The sequence below is a fragment of the Nyctibius grandis genome, chromosome 5 (assembly GCF_013368605.1).
Source record: "Nyctibius grandis isolate bNycGra1 chromosome 5, bNycGra1.pri, whole genome shotgun sequence".
NCBI classification, from domain to species: domain Eukaryota; kingdom Metazoa; phylum Chordata; class Aves; order Nyctibiiformes; family Nyctibiidae; genus Nyctibius; species Nyctibius grandis.
In genome coordinates this window covers 45,556,799-45,573,205 of record NC_090662.1, presented here as the reverse complement: position 1 = coordinate 45,573,205, position 16,407 = coordinate 45,556,799, and the positions used below count along the sequence as shown (strand labels likewise).

Sequence of the window (16,407 nt, the reverse complement as noted above, 5' to 3'; positions counted from 1 at the left end):
GAGATGCTGCTGTTTTAATATCACCTTATATATCCAGACTGTAAAGATTACCTGTGGACAAGCAATCCCCTCTGGGAGTTGATCTCCCAAGTAAATCCTGAAGTTGTCTTGGGGTCCAGCTGAGCATCCCTTCCACTAGAGGGCCATGAGACACCTAGGAACTGCCTAGATAAAAAGATTGAGGGAGCTTTAAAGAAGTCTTTGACTATGCTTCTCGTCATCTGGCCATTTTAATATTTTCCTTGTATTCACAGGGGTGGTGGATGACTGACTTGCTTAGAAAGCAAAAAAAAAAAAAAAAATTGAGGAACTTAATCTAGTAACATACTTAGTTTGCCAGCAAGCAATAAGGCTTCAATAGTATATATTTAAAGTGTTTAGATAGAAAGAATAATCTGAAGAGTCATTACCATAGGGAACTTTACATGTAGACTTCCACAGACAAGCCTACAGATACACTGCATAGTCAAGAAACTACACCTGAAGTCCATTCAATGATTCATTAACAGATTTAAAAAAAAAAATCTTCCTTAAATCATAAAAGCTCTTTTAGGTCTCTATCACTCTCTAGCAAAAAAAAGGAGCTTCTCTTATATTGAAATAAAATTTACAGGTTTCCCCCCGACCCCCAGTGATAAACTGACTCCCTGTGAAACCCTGTCCTAATCTGTCTACTGGTGTGGCAAGATAATTTCCTTAACAAAAAATCAACCAACCAAAAAAACCCCACCACTCTAGTTTGACTACTGAAAATCAGCTTCCAACTCCAACTGTAATCCAGTTCTTAAAAAGGAAAAAGGAAGTATCTTACTACCAAAAGAAAAGTATTATTTTCTTGTAGAGCATAACATAAAGAGGATAAATAACACAAACAGGATAAACCCACTGCTTGTATCAAGCTTTATTCTAGAATAAGAGTGCTATTGTTCACATACTTCTCAAACTGTCATGCAAAGTAACAAGAGCACCTTACTGAGATGACTGGTTCCAATTTGTTCCAAACGTAGGCGGCCAGCAGCATGCGCCTTTCTAACACAGTCTGCCTAGAGCTGATAACAAGGTCAAAGCTTGCACCTAATATTTCAGCCACTTCATAATCTGAAAGAGGAACAGCTTTCAGCCAATGTATTTCTTTAAGCTTAGCTGTCTTACCACCGTTCTTGGTCAATTCCATGGGCTACCTGAGAAAAGGACTTCACTAGATAGTGCTGCAGAAATCTGGAAGTGACCACATCAGAAAGGAGCTTTTCACGATTCCTTTTTTTTTTTGGGGAAAAATGAGCCAAACACTTAACAACTGGTTTTTGGCTCAAAGAAAACTTTTTTGCTGAACAGTCAAAGGAGAAGCACAAAACTGAGTTTCTATATACCTATACAAATCAACCAAATTCTTATGTTTCTTGTATGTTTACTATCACCCAAATCAGCATCTGTTATAAAGCCACTGGCAGGATGGCAAAACTGCCACTGCTAGAATGATTTTGATCCTCTGAAGATCCTAGAAACCTGGGAAGGCATGCAAGAAACCCAGACTCCACCGCAGAAGGCAGGCAGTGGTTAATGAAACCGGGCATATGTCTTCTGGCATGACTGGAAAGATATCATGATCCATCAGGTTCAAAAACCTATTTTTCTACTGACTGCTGCTGTCTGTCAATAAAGAAGGAGAGACCATGAACTGCTCCAGGCTAGCAGATATTTTCTCATTTGGACAAACACAAGAATTTTTATTACAGATTTCACAGGAGTCCAGAAATGTAGGTGAGGTGATGACTTTAAAACTCTAATCACACTAATCACTCTGCCAATGGAAGCAAGGTATGACACACTGATTTTTTTCCACAAAAGTACCTTAATTTTTACCGTTAGGTGGCACAGAAAATAAGTTTTTCAATAGTTTACAAGTGAGACTAGAAGCATAATTCATCCACATGACCGACCTTACAGACCAGGAATAATTTTTATATATTCACATCAGTACATGCGAGAGGCTAGTTGATTTGTTTTAAACACGTGAAAAGCCATGTGATTTTTCTAATGAGTTTTCATTCATGATGCTCAGTATTTCTGATATTCTAAAGTGAATGTAGGACCTAGAAAGCTACTAGCAAAATTTGACTGCACCCTTAAAAAGGCTGTTCCATGCTGTTCAAGAAAACAGATGTGTATATGTATTTTTTTAGCATATTTCTTTCACTTGCGGCCAAGCAAAATACACCCTGGTCATCTTAATCAGTAACGAAAATGGTGAAAGGTCAAATAAATTTAATTAAGTATTTAATATTTTATAAATGTAGATTTACAGCTGTATTTTCCACCTGTAACCACTCCATCTGTAACACTCAGTAAGTGGAAAATACAAATACTTGAAAAGAAATTGAGTAAAGAATCTTTTTTTAAAAGTTAATTCTTCTCTGACACCACAGAAGAAACCGCTTGGGTGGTGAAGTGCACCTAATATGATATACAGAATAGTCTGGAGGCAATGGACAAAACCACATTCAACAGGTGCACCTTCCACTGCTGGAGAATCTCTTATAGTTTTCAAGTTTATGGCATAAATTCTAACAGCTGCTTGGCTGGTCTAGCATATGCTAGGGATGGGCTCTGTCAGTGCTGAATCTAGCTTCATCATTAAGAGGTTCTGGTAGAGTAATCAGTCAACTGAAAGTTCTGATGCAAAAAAGAGCCCATTCTCTTATTTTACTCCTACTGGTATTTTTAGGCCTCCAACTTCCTTACTGCCACTGGAAGATACACTAGAGCGGTTCTCATCTCTCTGGAAGAGGACAGAGATGTCTCACATCTCACTCCAACAGACAGACAGTCACCCCAGAACTTCACTAGATGACACTCAGTCAGATTTCCAATTTTGCATCCAAATGCTTGGATCTTCATGCACATAGTCTAATTGCACACCCCACTCCCATATATTTGCACATAACCATTACATGAGTACTTTTGAAGGTGCAGATTTAGTGGTTATGCATCACTGTTAGGAAAAAACGATTCCTGAATTAAACATTAGTGGCATGGCTTTTGCTCCACCTTCATGATCCCACCATATCCACAATAATAATCTATTCTTAAGATTACAACCGCTTACAATAAAAACAGACCAAGTGTTTACCTTTATATTTTGAGCATCAACATTAGCTCCAGCTTCTAAGAGAAGACTAATAACTGTAGTATTTCCTGCTAGCACAGCCCAGTGCAGTGCTGTGTTTTTGTGATATTTGTCTCCAAGATTAACAGAAACATTAAATGTAAGTAGTAATCGGGTTGGATCCACACTAGAAAAGAAAATTCTTGTTAGATCTACAGAAGATGAACTCAAATACATACCAGCTTATTGTTAATGAGTTCAATTTCTAAAGAACATTGATCAGGTACACTATGTAATAGCAAAGTAACATTTTTTGCTGATGATTATGAATGGCTCAAATTCCCTTCCCACCAAAGGGCAACAACAATCCTATTGACTTTTAAGTCAGTGCTCAGTAAGGCAGTCTGTTCTGAAATGTCATGAAACGCATTTGTTATACAATTCTGTTTTCCAGTTTACCAAAACCTAACAGTATTAACAGATTTGTAAAAGCATACACATGATTATATACTTGGCAGATAACAACCAAAATTCAAAACATGTTATATTTCCACTTCACATTCCAAAAGATGAAAACAAAATAGGATCATAATGTTGGTAATGGTAGGTATTCGTAAAAGTTAGCCTATGTTCCTCTCAACAACTGAAGGAGATAGGCCCTTCTGAGCAGGACTCTAGTTCAGACAAACTTGCTCTTTGGAGAAGTGTTATTTTACATCAACTTTTTCCAATAATCCCCACATGAAGATTTATTTTGTAAACTAAAAGTTCGTATTAGTGAGTACTTCTGCATAATACCCTCTCTCCTGAATAGTTCATTATACTGGTTTTGGCTGAGATCAAGTTAGTCTTCTTCATAGTAGCTCCTATGGTGCTGTGTTTTGGATTTGTGACCAAAACGGTGTTGATAACACACCCATGTTCTAGCTATTGCTGAGCAGTGCTTACACAGCATAAACACCTTTTCTGCCTCTCACACTGCCCGGCAGCGAGCAGGCTGGGGATGGGCAAGAAGACGGAAGGGGACACAGCTGGGACAGCTGACCCCAACTGACCAGAAGGAAATTCCAGACCATATAATGTTGTGCTCAGAAATAAAAGCTGAGGGAAAGAAGGAGGAAGGGGGGATGTTTGGAGTTATGGCATCTGCCTTCCCAAGTAACCATTCCAGGTGACAGAGCCCTGCTGTCCTGGAGAGGGCTGAACACCTGCCTACCCATGGGAAGTAGTGAATGAATTCCTTGTTTAGCTTTGCTTGGGTGCGCAGCTTTTGCTTTATCTATTAAGCTGTCTTCATCTCAACCCGTGAGTTTTCTCACTTGTACCCTTCTGATTCTTCTCCCCATCCTCCTGGGTGGGAGTGAGCAAGTGGCTGTGTGGGGCTGAGCTGACGGCTGGGGTTAACTCACAACAATTGAAAATAAAGAAAGATAAAGTGGCAACGGTGGAAAGAACATTGACTAGCTAAACAAAAAAAAAACTTTCCAAAAAATCAAAAAAGTCATGACTATATGCTACCTAGTTAACATCAAGAGAAAGTCAAAACTGCAGTGAGATATTACCTATGTGTTCTGTAAGCTGCCCACATTAAAGGTGTCATTCCATTTTGATCCATCATATCTACATCCTAAAAAAGGAAAAGAAAAAAAAAAAGTTAGTGAGATAAGTAAGCATGCTCAAGATCCAGTAGATACAAGGTTCACAATGAGAAGCAGTATTTTAAGACTAACCAACTGGAGAAAAATTGGGAAGCTTTTAGTACATAATAAAATAGTATTAAAAAAATTAAAACAGACATTAACACCACCATTGCAAAAATATAACCAGTCCAATCTATTTTGGAAACTAAGGAACAGTCACGCTGTATATGACTAGTCATTTCTATCTTAGTATTAATCTTCAACATAAAAGATACATGTAGATGGTGTACTATTGCACTCAAAAGCAGGAGAAAACTAAAATAATGCACCAATATTTAATAACATACTTGATAAGTGAACATAAATACCATGGCCTGAATCCTACATCCTACTGAATGTTAGCTGCCTCTATTTTTCCACTTGCAAGTCAATTTTCCTGAGTTCACTCAGTTCCAAAGATATTTACATATCTGGGTACCAAGTTAATGGATGCCAGATCTTAGTTTAAACAAAAGCCATTAAAAAAACCAACCTACTCAGAAATAAAACCGATCCATAATCAAGTGGTGACTAAACTGATGGCTAAAAATAAAAAAAACACACATTATTACATTTAACAGAACATAGCCACAGGAGGACAAACCAGCACCATCCAGACAATTCTCTTGGATCCATCAGAAAGGATCTAATATCTACAGCATTTTTTCCTGTTATAGATCCCTGCCTCACTAAAATGGAAGTTGGTAATTCCTAAACACATTGAGGCAGATTAGACTCTCGAGCACATTTGGGCAAGTTCCACAGACCACCGCTAACAATATTACTCTAAGCTAACTTAATGCAAGACCTGAACAGTTTTCCTTAGAGGCAATAGAGCTAGGTCAGTATTTCATATGCTACTCCCTTCAGTCCTTACTAGGAAAATTAGGTTGAAAGCGTTTCAGTAAAGTCTTTTGCTACAGAAACTACTGACAGAAACTCAGAAAGTGGATGATGTTGCTTTCTATCACCCCCAGAACCTTCTCTTCTCCAGTAGTCTGTCAAATGCCCGGCACCCTGGGATCCCTGCTCATAGTGCTGCTGGCCTGATCCAGGCGGAAGTTTTCCAGAAAATCCAGTTTAGTCCTTGCAAACAATTGCTTTTAAAACATCCCTAGCCTGAAGATAACTTTACATTTCTGAGTTTTTACTCTGTTGCTTAATTTAAAAAAAAAATCAGAAATTTAAAAAACAGCTGATGGAGAGGAAAGAAAACCATTACTTTATTGTATTGTTTGTTCAGAAAAGAGTTACATGCACTGAGATCGGGATCCAACTCTGTTTGCCCACAGTACTTGTATAGATTAGATCCTTTTGAGCCTACTAGGACCGCGCAACCGTTGGCACTCCCTTTAACCTCCTGTCATTGAGAGCATGAAGGAAATTAGAACTGCAGCGTAACCTCAAGTTCATTCATCCTTGAGAAGCATGACTTTGATTTCCCAGGTCACACTGTGGGAACAACATATTTTGAAGATTGTACAAATTACTGTAACATGAACAATCACTCTTTCATCTTTACACTTCATATAGAAAAGCAATTCTTCCTGACAGCAGGGACATGATTGCCTGGACGTAAGTAAAATGATTCCTTCAGTGATTCCACCTGACAAATCAAAACTACACTTTGCACACTAGGTGACACTCAGCTAAAAGAAAAAGGAAAAAAAAAGCCATGACCTCCAGACTATTCCCTGCACATAAATTACCTGGGCAGGCTACAGCTATTACTCGTATTAAGCTACAACGTGGGCTGAGGCAGATCCCTTTTCAAAGGAACTTTAACAAGAGGCAAAGCAACTAAGATTGCCTTGCATATTGTTGTACAGACGTAACAAAGATGATGTAATTGTGGATAGCAGACGCACACTTTAACAAACCTCTCATCAAAAATTATTTGTTATTTTGCTTGATCATTACCACAACCACACAACAAGTGGGACATTTCAGAAAAGAAGCTGCTTTTTACCAAAGGGCTGAGGCAAAAAAGTAAACCTTCAGCAGCAGGTACATATTAGGATACTGTTGTTCTGTTCTGTTGTGTACCAACACACATTTTAGCATTAACTTCTTGTTTAACTCACAGTGACGGGTCAATCTGATAATGCTCATGGAGGGGTGTACCTATGCTGTTAGAACACAGCACGAGCACTGCAAGAACCAAAGATTTCAACAATAAGTGATGCAATGATCAAAAACTGCACACACTGCTGCCCTCTGTATGTATTTCAAGCTTGAACTCTGTGGACCACAATCGGCAATTTTTTTACTTGTTTCTGAAATAGAACAACCCTGGTTCTGCACAAGAACAACTCTGCATATGCAAAGATAGACAGACTTAATCCTAGAACACTAATACAAGATGCCACAAAAAACTTTCGGAGAGGCAAAACTATAGGGGAGAAAGAGCTTCCTGCATGGAAAGGAGCTGAAGCAACTATTCTGCTGCTTAATGCTACTCTCTGTAGGCACTATAGCTGACGAGGTAGGATTCTGAATAGCAGCTAGACATTAGAGCAGCATTTAGGCTTACCAGGACATTTAACTAGCAATGGTCATACCAGCACTGCGATACAATACGGCCTTTTCAAAAGCACAAAAAGCATCAAGAGATTCCACTTAAAAGTGCATTAAATTGCACAGAAAGGGACCAGGAATCTGATCCTCTTTAGAACCATTACTGGTTATTTCACAAACCACAGACCTTCATAGAAAGACCCATCATGCCCTTGTTCAGAATCCTACTCTCCATAAGGAAAAGATCTCTTTCACATGGACTGTTGCCCAGGGAAAGGGAAACAGGCTTCCAAAGAGATGACATTTAAAAGCACAGAGTAAAGAAGATTTATCAGGAAGGGAGATGTAAGGCTGAAAACATTTCCTAATTTAGGAAAGACATGTGCTAGTTATTCACTAGAAGCAGAGATTTTGTAGGCTTCTTGTGGAATGAACAAAGTGCAGACCAACAGGCAGCTCATCAGGCAAGGTAACACACAGAGCTGAACCTACCTTGCTCTTTCAAACAACAAAAGCTCTCTTCTGAATACTCTAGTCCATCAAACACAGAGTCAGTTTTGACAATCATGAGGAAGAAACGTGACTGGACTTACAATTCTATAAGTAATGTGCTGTAGGTTGGGTCTAGGAAATAAACACTTGGTTCAGTGTCTTGCACTGGCCTGAGCCTGGTAGAGAGAACAATCCTCAGTGCCAAGAGAGGTAACAGTGCTTACGAGCACTGCTCACGGACTGCAGCACTAAAGTAATCAAGGCTGCTGGTACCACACTGGCATCTCCCATCCTAGATGCCAACTAATCCTAGGCTGTAGCGCAGAAGGCAGCCCCTATGTAGCTCAGGACAGCAGTTAACACTTAAAATTGCAACTCTGAGAATAAAATAAAATACATACTTGATGAATAAATGATAGTTAAACTATGAAAGTGATAGTTAAACTATAAGTATGAAACAGTTAAACTACAATTTTAGCTGCAGAATATTTCTTACAACATGATTTTATCCTACTAGCAACTTTACAGTCACTCATTATCTGTGATTGAGGCAAGTTATCTCACACATGCCACAGGATGAGAACACATTATTCAACATACCATATCCTAACTTATTCTGGGGTGACACGTTTGCATATGCTACACTTCGATATGCCTTTGGCATTTTAAGTAGTGCAAACACAGCGTCAAGCAGTCAAGTAATACGAGCATCAATTTTGAATATTTTTAAGTGCCTTCAAGCTCTTTTCAGTTTTTCTTTCATGCATTTTTCTAAAATAATCACCTTACCTAAACTTGGACTGTGCTACAGATTCTGTTACTTGCTATCTGATTACATTTATATCATGTACTTGCCCCAGGCTTGATTTTGACCCAGGCAACCTACTGACACAAACAACATGAGCAAATTATGATACAGCCAGGTATTAGTCTCTCAAAATTCAGTAAGAGATATGACTAAATAAAAAGCAACAGCTATCAGCCACTGCTGCCTCTTGGCCGAGTAGTACTTGCTGGCATGAAAGTGGGTTCACTTCCAACCAAGGCCAGAGGGTGTCTGACCAAGAGTTCTTCCCCTACACTACACTCCAGAAGACAGAGGACTCAAGCCTCAGATTGGAAATTTTACTGTTGGCTGCTGCAGCTCAGGAAAAGAGTGAAGCAGCAACACTGAAGTTGGGTTCCAGCTCTGTCTCAAAAAGGGAAAAGAAGCAATTAGGAGCAACTTCTTCATTGACCTGTCAGTTCTCTACAGTTATGAAAGCTGGCTCTCCTCTGATCATGCAGGTCCACAAAGGCATCAGGATCAGAACTAACAAAGCACAGTAGCCTACACTGACCTTTATTTTGACATTTATTTAGTTGTCATTTACCACACAGGTACTACAATTAGGTTCAGAACAAGTGCAAGCCTACTCTTTGCATATAAGAGAACTTGGTCTCTGTAAAGACAAAAAGGCAAAAAAAAATTGCAAGTAGTATATAGGGTAAGCCCACATAAGCAAAAGCAGCACAAGTTTCCAAACCCAAATCATAGCATCACAAAGGAGGTGAAAAAAAAAAGAAAAAGGGATTAATGACCTCATATGTACTCATTAAAGGAGAATAAAATGTAGAATCATGTATTTCCCATAGCTTCTACGGAAACCATGTAGTTTCTGTAGTTGTATGCAGTATGTCTAGAGAACTGTGAGTTTAGGGATTGTTATTACAATGCTATTGATATTACTATATTTTAAACATACTATATTTTAAACATAAACATCAATACATAATTTTAAAGTTGAAATTTCTGAAGTGCTTCCAAGAATTACTGTTAAAATTAATTCAAACATATGGCATGGAAAGGATACCAAAATCACATGCTATATATACACTTTACAGATCTAGCAGTAATATAAGAGGCTAGCAAGAAAGTTTTCGGTTGTTTTGTGGGTTTTTTTTTTATTTTTTAAATTTTTTTTTTTTTTATTTACACACACATGCAATTAGTAACAGCAATAACTAAAAGTGTGGACTGAGGTGTAAAAAAAGAGATGACCTATGACAACTCTTTGACATTAGATTCTTTACCCATGTATAATCTGATGATTCTGTGAAGAATTCTAACATATTTGCTAACATTGTCAATGTTAACATTTAAAGATTAAATTCATTAGAAATAAAGAATAGTAAAAGAATAAGTGCTAGAATTTCCATGTACTACACTAGAAAGGTATGAATTAAATCCAAAGTACTCAGACCACTGTTAGAAGAAATTAAGTTAGCAGGTGGCACATCAATACTGTAGTCTACAGTAAAACACTGAATTATTTTTATGTTTAGTCAGGCAAATATTTTGCATTTCCTGAATGATACGTATAGGTTTCAATTCTTTTCCTACTCTAATTTTGAGTAGAATCTATTTAAATATGATATGATTTAAAATTTACCTGTCCCTTTGCTATCAGGTAAGCAACAATAGAAGTATGTCCAAACTGGGCAGCCAAATGAATACAGCTACATCCTTCTCCATCAATTAGCGACGGATCTGCCCCATATTTCATCAGCTGTACAACCATGGATAAGTGACCCTGTCTAAATGTAACAAAACACAAAAAAAAACAAACAAATGAATAACTATATACAGAAAAACTATTAGAATTTGAATATCCGAATACAACAAACACATTTAGCAGTTAATCACACTACTGGAGCGTCCGGACTTTGACTCACACTTTGAAAACAACAATTGTCATGATATGATTCTGCAACTGAGTAAGCAAACTCATTCATCTGAGTAAATTCCTTGCAGCCAATGCATTCATCACATGCAACTCGCTTAAGCGTGTCGTATAGCAAAAAGACAGTCAACAAAAAAAAAACATTATTAGTTTAGAAATCTAGTCTACTGAGGCTTCTTCCAATCCACATATGAAACCTGCTATTTTAAGAGATTTCAAACTGGCGATATACTCACTTTTTGTGGGGCATATGGTTTATCTTTCTACTATTAAAAACAGTAGTGAAAAAAAATAGGAAGAAAAAAGGAAAACTGAAGGCCTACACTTCCTCCACACTACATTAAAAGCTTAAGCATCTTTTTGGCATAATGAGCATAGTCATATCCTTCTTGTAGACACGGTGCCTGTCAGTACACAGTTTCTGACATGAGCAAAAAGAACTTTCAAATCTTTCAGAAGCAGCTTCGGACAATGCTTCACAGAACAACAGATTACAGCTTTGAAGACCAGGAAATTTAATCAAGCTTTTGTGCTATTAACACAGAACTTCGAGTGTGCTCTGTAACAAAAAGAAATATATAAGCTAAAACCTTTAACAGACGCTAACAAGCAAGTCCTCATCTTTAGTAAACAAATTATTTTGATATATTAAATGTTCTAAAAGCTAATTTCCTAAGTCTGCTTTTGCAGTCTACAGTTAAAAATATTGATATGGGCAGTGTTCCTTTCCCATCTATTTCTAGGTGGTTGTCTGAAGCTGCAGCTACTACTCGAATGCTGTCTTCAATTTTCCCAGCCATTCATCATTCTCAGACCATCTTCTACATCATAAATCTGATTTTAAGTGCATCTTAAAAAAAACCCACACACGTAATAGAACACTGCAAGGACAATGTCACACAAAATCATCCCAAGCCCCATCTGCATTAGTGTTGCTGAATGTCAGAAGACTGGCAAAAATAAGATCTCCAAAGTAAGAGTAAACCAAGGTGACTACAGACTCTAATTTTACTTTACTCCTTTTGCTATCACAGCAATCATATTCCTCTACATCAGAAAGGGATAAGACAAAAACTGAACTATATGCTGAAAGCACCTGTAGCTCAAACATACCACATTCACAGTGTGCCCAGTTATCAATGACTGAACCAATTCTTGTACAAAGTATTCCCATAAAATACATCAATTTCATAAATCCAACAGTAGCACAAGTTAAGCAAAAGCACAGGAAAAGAAATTGCAGAAGACTTTTCCCCACCTTGTTGCCCAGTGAAGTGGGGTGGAATTTAAATCTCCTCCAAGCTGATCAACGATAGCACCTTTTGATATATAGTATCTGGAATAACAGAAATAGTACATATTATTGCTCATCTTGGTATAAAGGACACAGACTAAGCATGTTTGATGTTATGCAAAACAGGCAGTTACAGACAGAAGACCAGAACCTTTCCTTGCCTTTATATAAGCTTTCTTTTTAGAGGTTATGCATATACATTCATTTTTTTTGCCTTTTTGATGTGGGTTGGGAGAGCAGGGATGCTTTCTACTGTGTTTTAAACATGCTGCTATTTCCTAGTTTAGTTCTAAGGTAAAATAGAATAATTGCTATATATATTAGTACAAACTGTGCTACCATAGAAGTATTTAATAAAATGGATTCTTCTAAAAGATTTAGGGATTGCTGCATGAAAAGAATTCTGAATTAATGGTAAAAGAATATGCTGCTAGAAGACCAGCATATTTAGAGAATTTTGGCTAAACAGCAAAATTATATACAATTCAACTTGCAGCACGTATCATCACTGGAATGGCCCTGCTGAAGTAACTGTTCCAAGAGCTCACTCTTAAGTTACACGTTTAGCCAAGTAGTAAGATTTTTACATACTTTTCAATTGTTATTAATCAAAGGACAAAAACATCTGAGTATTTAAAAAATACTTCTAAATGATAGGATAGAAATTATTTTTCCCTCAAGAACATTTATAAAAAGACGAGCTACCTGTAGAAACAAAACAAGTTACCCATATTTAACTGCAGCAATTCATATTCATAGTCATTTGTACTGTTTCTGTGAACTGTTTTCCTTCCTATTTTATATGGGACACTAAACTGGCAATATTACTTTTCCTTTGAGAAAGAAAATGCACACCTTACAAAGAAATTGATGTTTTTAAAAAATAGGCCTTCCGAGAAGACTTCTAGTTCTTCATTCACTACTATATAAGCCAATGAAAAAAAAAAAGTTATTCTAACAGACCTTTGAAAAGTGCAATCTACCTATAGATTCCTAAGTGCCTGCACATTTCAAGTACCTGTGCCTGCAGACTTTTTGCTTTCAAAGTACCTGTCAGGTACATATGAATGTTGCTCTCTCACCCACACAAACTGTCCTTCAAATCCTCAGCACTGAGTTTCTGGCACCTTAATTTCCTCTAAGTGTTTCACAACATGGCAAGAAAAAGGGCAACAAACAGAACAATTTGAAAAACATTACTCTAAGTAACTATCTTCTTTTTCTTTAGTGCTTTTTGATTCAGAGGGCTGCAAAACCAGCCCAAAAGTTACTTTTAGGAACAGAAACTGAAAAATGTATTAGCTATACACGTCCACATTAAAAACATCTAAAGGAAAAGTCTTTTTATACGGTTGCTTTAGAGCCATCAGACACAATGAAGTACTTCAGCAGACTTGCCAAAGTCATACAAACTCTGGTTTGTATGACAAACAAGATCTGCTCTGATCGATGCAGGACAGTCCACTCCGCTGGTCTCCAACATCAAAGGAACAAAATTGCAACATCTCTCTGCTGAAGTTAAGCTTTTGGATTTCTCAATGAGAATTACCAAAGATTTTGTGAAAATCTTGGTCCCATGTAGGTGGAAAGACAAGGCATATATAAGGTAAAGGGACAACGTAATTTTGTTACTGTGAGGCGAAGAACCAGCTACCAAAGAACAAATGTGAAAAAGGCCCTGAGAAGCTATTTAGTCCCCCTTGGGAAGGAGTTCCCAAGAAACTCTTGTCTAGAGAAAAGACAGCACAGAGAAATTCACAGTCAAAGCTTGGATCCATCTTGCTGATGTGACAGCCACTCATGGGGAGGTGAACATTAAACAGATTGTCTTCATTCAAACACTGGTCCCTGCAGAAACACAGAATATGTTCAGATTCTACTGAGCAGCAGCACTGCTTACTGGTTAGTACGATTTATTTAGAAGGAAGAACTTGCAGTTTGACAACTGGGAAAAGACAAGGCGGCGATCTCCTGCCAGATGGCACACTGAAATAACATTTTATGTTTCCTTAAGGGTGTTCTTAGACTAAGTTGAGATTTATCACTGCATTTCAGTTTCAGTACACATAAACGGTGAGAATTTTCTGCAAAACCAGACTGAGAACTTGATCTCCTTGAGTAGGTAGATCTTGCAGAAGGAATTTTGTGCTTGGTGAGAATGCTCCTGGAGAAAGGAGGAACTGGGCGATTCTACTCTCAGTGAGTCATCCAAGCTTCCACACTAGAAGATGCCAGGTGTGCAAGTCCTATTTGAGCAATCTACTTACATTCAAAGCAAGCAGATCTGATATGAGGTCACCTTAAGAAGAAAATACTTCCACTGATCTCTGCATTAGGATCACTAAGTCTTTGCCAGGCATTTGAAAACTGCCCCAGCTTGCATTCGGTGCTTGTGGAATCAAAGAGCATGCAGTCACTGTTGCTAGAAGGATGAAAAGTAGAAGAGAAATCCTTTTTTGGAGAAAGTTTGACACAGGGAATGGGGAAATGCAGGCAGTACGTAACTGTAGAGATATAAGGCCAATTTTTGCATTTTTACAAAACTGAGTTGAAGAGAGACCAATAGATCAGTGTCACGATGAAAAACGAATTACGTTGTGGATGTGTGACACTTATCCCTGATCCTACAGAAATAAAAAAAGGTTCTGTACTTTTCTTCATAAAGTCTCAATGGGTTTCACCGTTATCTATGCTGAATTTCAAGTCTCACAATAGATAGAATGAGGAAATACTAAAAATAAGAGAAGTCTAATTCTAATCTTGCACTCTCCACAGATGAGCTGCTAAGCTACTTCATTGGGAAGACCTTATATAGCCAATACCCGGAAAGCAAGACACTGAGATCTAGTATCATGAGAGCAGACCACTCACACTTAAGACTCTCTCTCTGTGATACCAAGCTTACTAGCCAACTGATTTAATGAAATTATCCATTGCACACAATGGGCATAAATAGCGGAGACAATCGGGGCATTGGGGCCAGCCAACAGGGATTCATGAAAGGCAGGTCCTGCTCGACCAACCTGGTCTCCTTCTATGACCAAGTGACCCGCTTAGTAGATGAGGGCAGGGCTGTGGATGTAGTCTATCTAGACTTCAGTAAGGCATTCGACACTGTCTCCCACAGCATCCTCCTAGACAAACTGGCTGCCCGGGGCTTGGATGGGTGGACTCTTCAATGGGTTAAAAACTGGCTGGATGGCTGAGCCCAGAGAGTGATGGTGAATGGGGCAAAGTCCAATTGGCGGCCGGTCACTAGCGGTGTTCCCCAGGGCTCAGTTCTGGGGCCGGTGCTGTTCAATATCTTTATAGATGATCTAGACGTAGGGATTGAGTGCACCCTCAGTAAATTTGCAGATGACACCAAGCTGGGTGGGAGTGTCAATCTGCTGGAGGGTAGGAAGGCCCTACAGAGGGATCTGGACAGGTTAGATAGATGGGCCGAGACCAACGGCATGAGGTTCAACAAGAACAAGTGCCGGGTCTCACACTTCGGCCACAACAACCCCATGCAGCTCTACAGGCTGGGGGAAGAGTGGTTAGAAAGCGGCCCGGTGGAAAGAGACCTGGGGGTGCTGATCGACAGCCGGCTAAATATGAGCCAACAGTGTGCCCAGGTGGCCAAGAAGGCCAATGGCATCCTGGCATCTATTAGGAGTAGTGTAGCCAGCCGGTCTAGGGAAGTGATCGTCCCTCTCTACTCGGCACTGGTGAGGCCGCACCTTGGGTACTGTGTTCAGTTCTGGGCCCCGCACTTCAAGAAAGATGTTGAGGTGTTGGAGCGAGTCCAGACGAGGGCGACCAAGCTGGTGAAGGCTCTGGAGGGTCTGACCTACGAGGAACGGCTGAGGGAGCTGGGGTTCTTTAGCCTGGAGAAGAGGAGGCTCAGAGGTGACCTTATTGCAGTCTACAACTACCTGAAGGGAGGTTGTAGTGAAGTGGGAGTTGGCCTCTTCTCCTGGGCAACTAGCGATAGGACAAGAGGACAGAGCCTCAAGCTTCACCAGGGGAGGTTCAGGTTGGACATCAGGAAGAATTTCTTTTCAGAAAGGGTTATTAGACATTGTAATGGGCTGCGCAGGGAGGTGGTGGAGTCACCATCTCTGGAAGTGTTTAAGAAAAGACTGGACATGGCACTTAGTGCCATGGTCTAGTTGACAGGGTGGTGTAAGGGCAACGGTTGGACTCGATGATCCCCGAGGTCTCTTCCAACCTGATTGATTCTGTGATTCTGTGACTTGGGCACAGATGTGATAGGACCAAACAAAAAGAAAAACACAGAATTTTATTCTAAGGAAACAAAATAAACCAGTGTCTCACAAAAGAGAGAATGAGAGAGCGCACAATATGCTGGGTAATATAAACTAAAATAAATCAAGACCCCCTAAAGACAGGAACTTAGAGCGTAAGAATGGCATCAGGAGGAACGAATTTTAGATACAGTTAAACACATTAGTAGTCACATGCACTCTAGTAAGCAGCAGGAAGAAAATGCAATGCAGTATGTCACAGTGGTAGAGATGCATCAAGAAGGGACAAGAGCTTTGACATATTGTTGAGGAAAAAGGAAGAATTAGACACATTGGATTTAAGAAC

The 16,407-nt window shown here is 39.0% G+C and overlaps 1 protein-coding gene across 4 annotated transcripts in view; it reads right to left on the bottom strand.

Moving 5' to 3' along the window:
- Positions 1-16,407, bottom strand: part of ZDHHC17 (zinc finger DHHC-type palmitoyltransferase 17) — an 82,472-nt gene that overhangs the window by 29,831 nt on the left and 36,234 nt on the right. For 3 of the 4 annotated variants that reach the window (XR_011048181.1, XM_068400583.1, XM_068400585.1), the window contains exons 4-7: positions 11,776-11,853; positions 10,227-10,371; positions 4,669-4,733; positions 3,131-3,293 (exon numbers count right to left, since the gene is read on the bottom strand). Coding sequence is in view for 3 of the 4 variants with exons in the window: in XM_068400583.1 (XP_068256684.1) it covers positions 3,131-3,293; positions 4,669-4,733; positions 10,227-10,371; positions 11,776-11,853 (451 nt within the window). In the remaining variant the exon portion in view is untranslated. Of the gene's footprint in view, positions 1-3,130; positions 3,294-4,668; positions 4,734-10,226; positions 10,372-10,753; positions 10,777-11,775; positions 11,854-16,407 lie in introns of those variants that run through there. The other variant, XM_068400586.1, reaches the window with a different exon arrangement.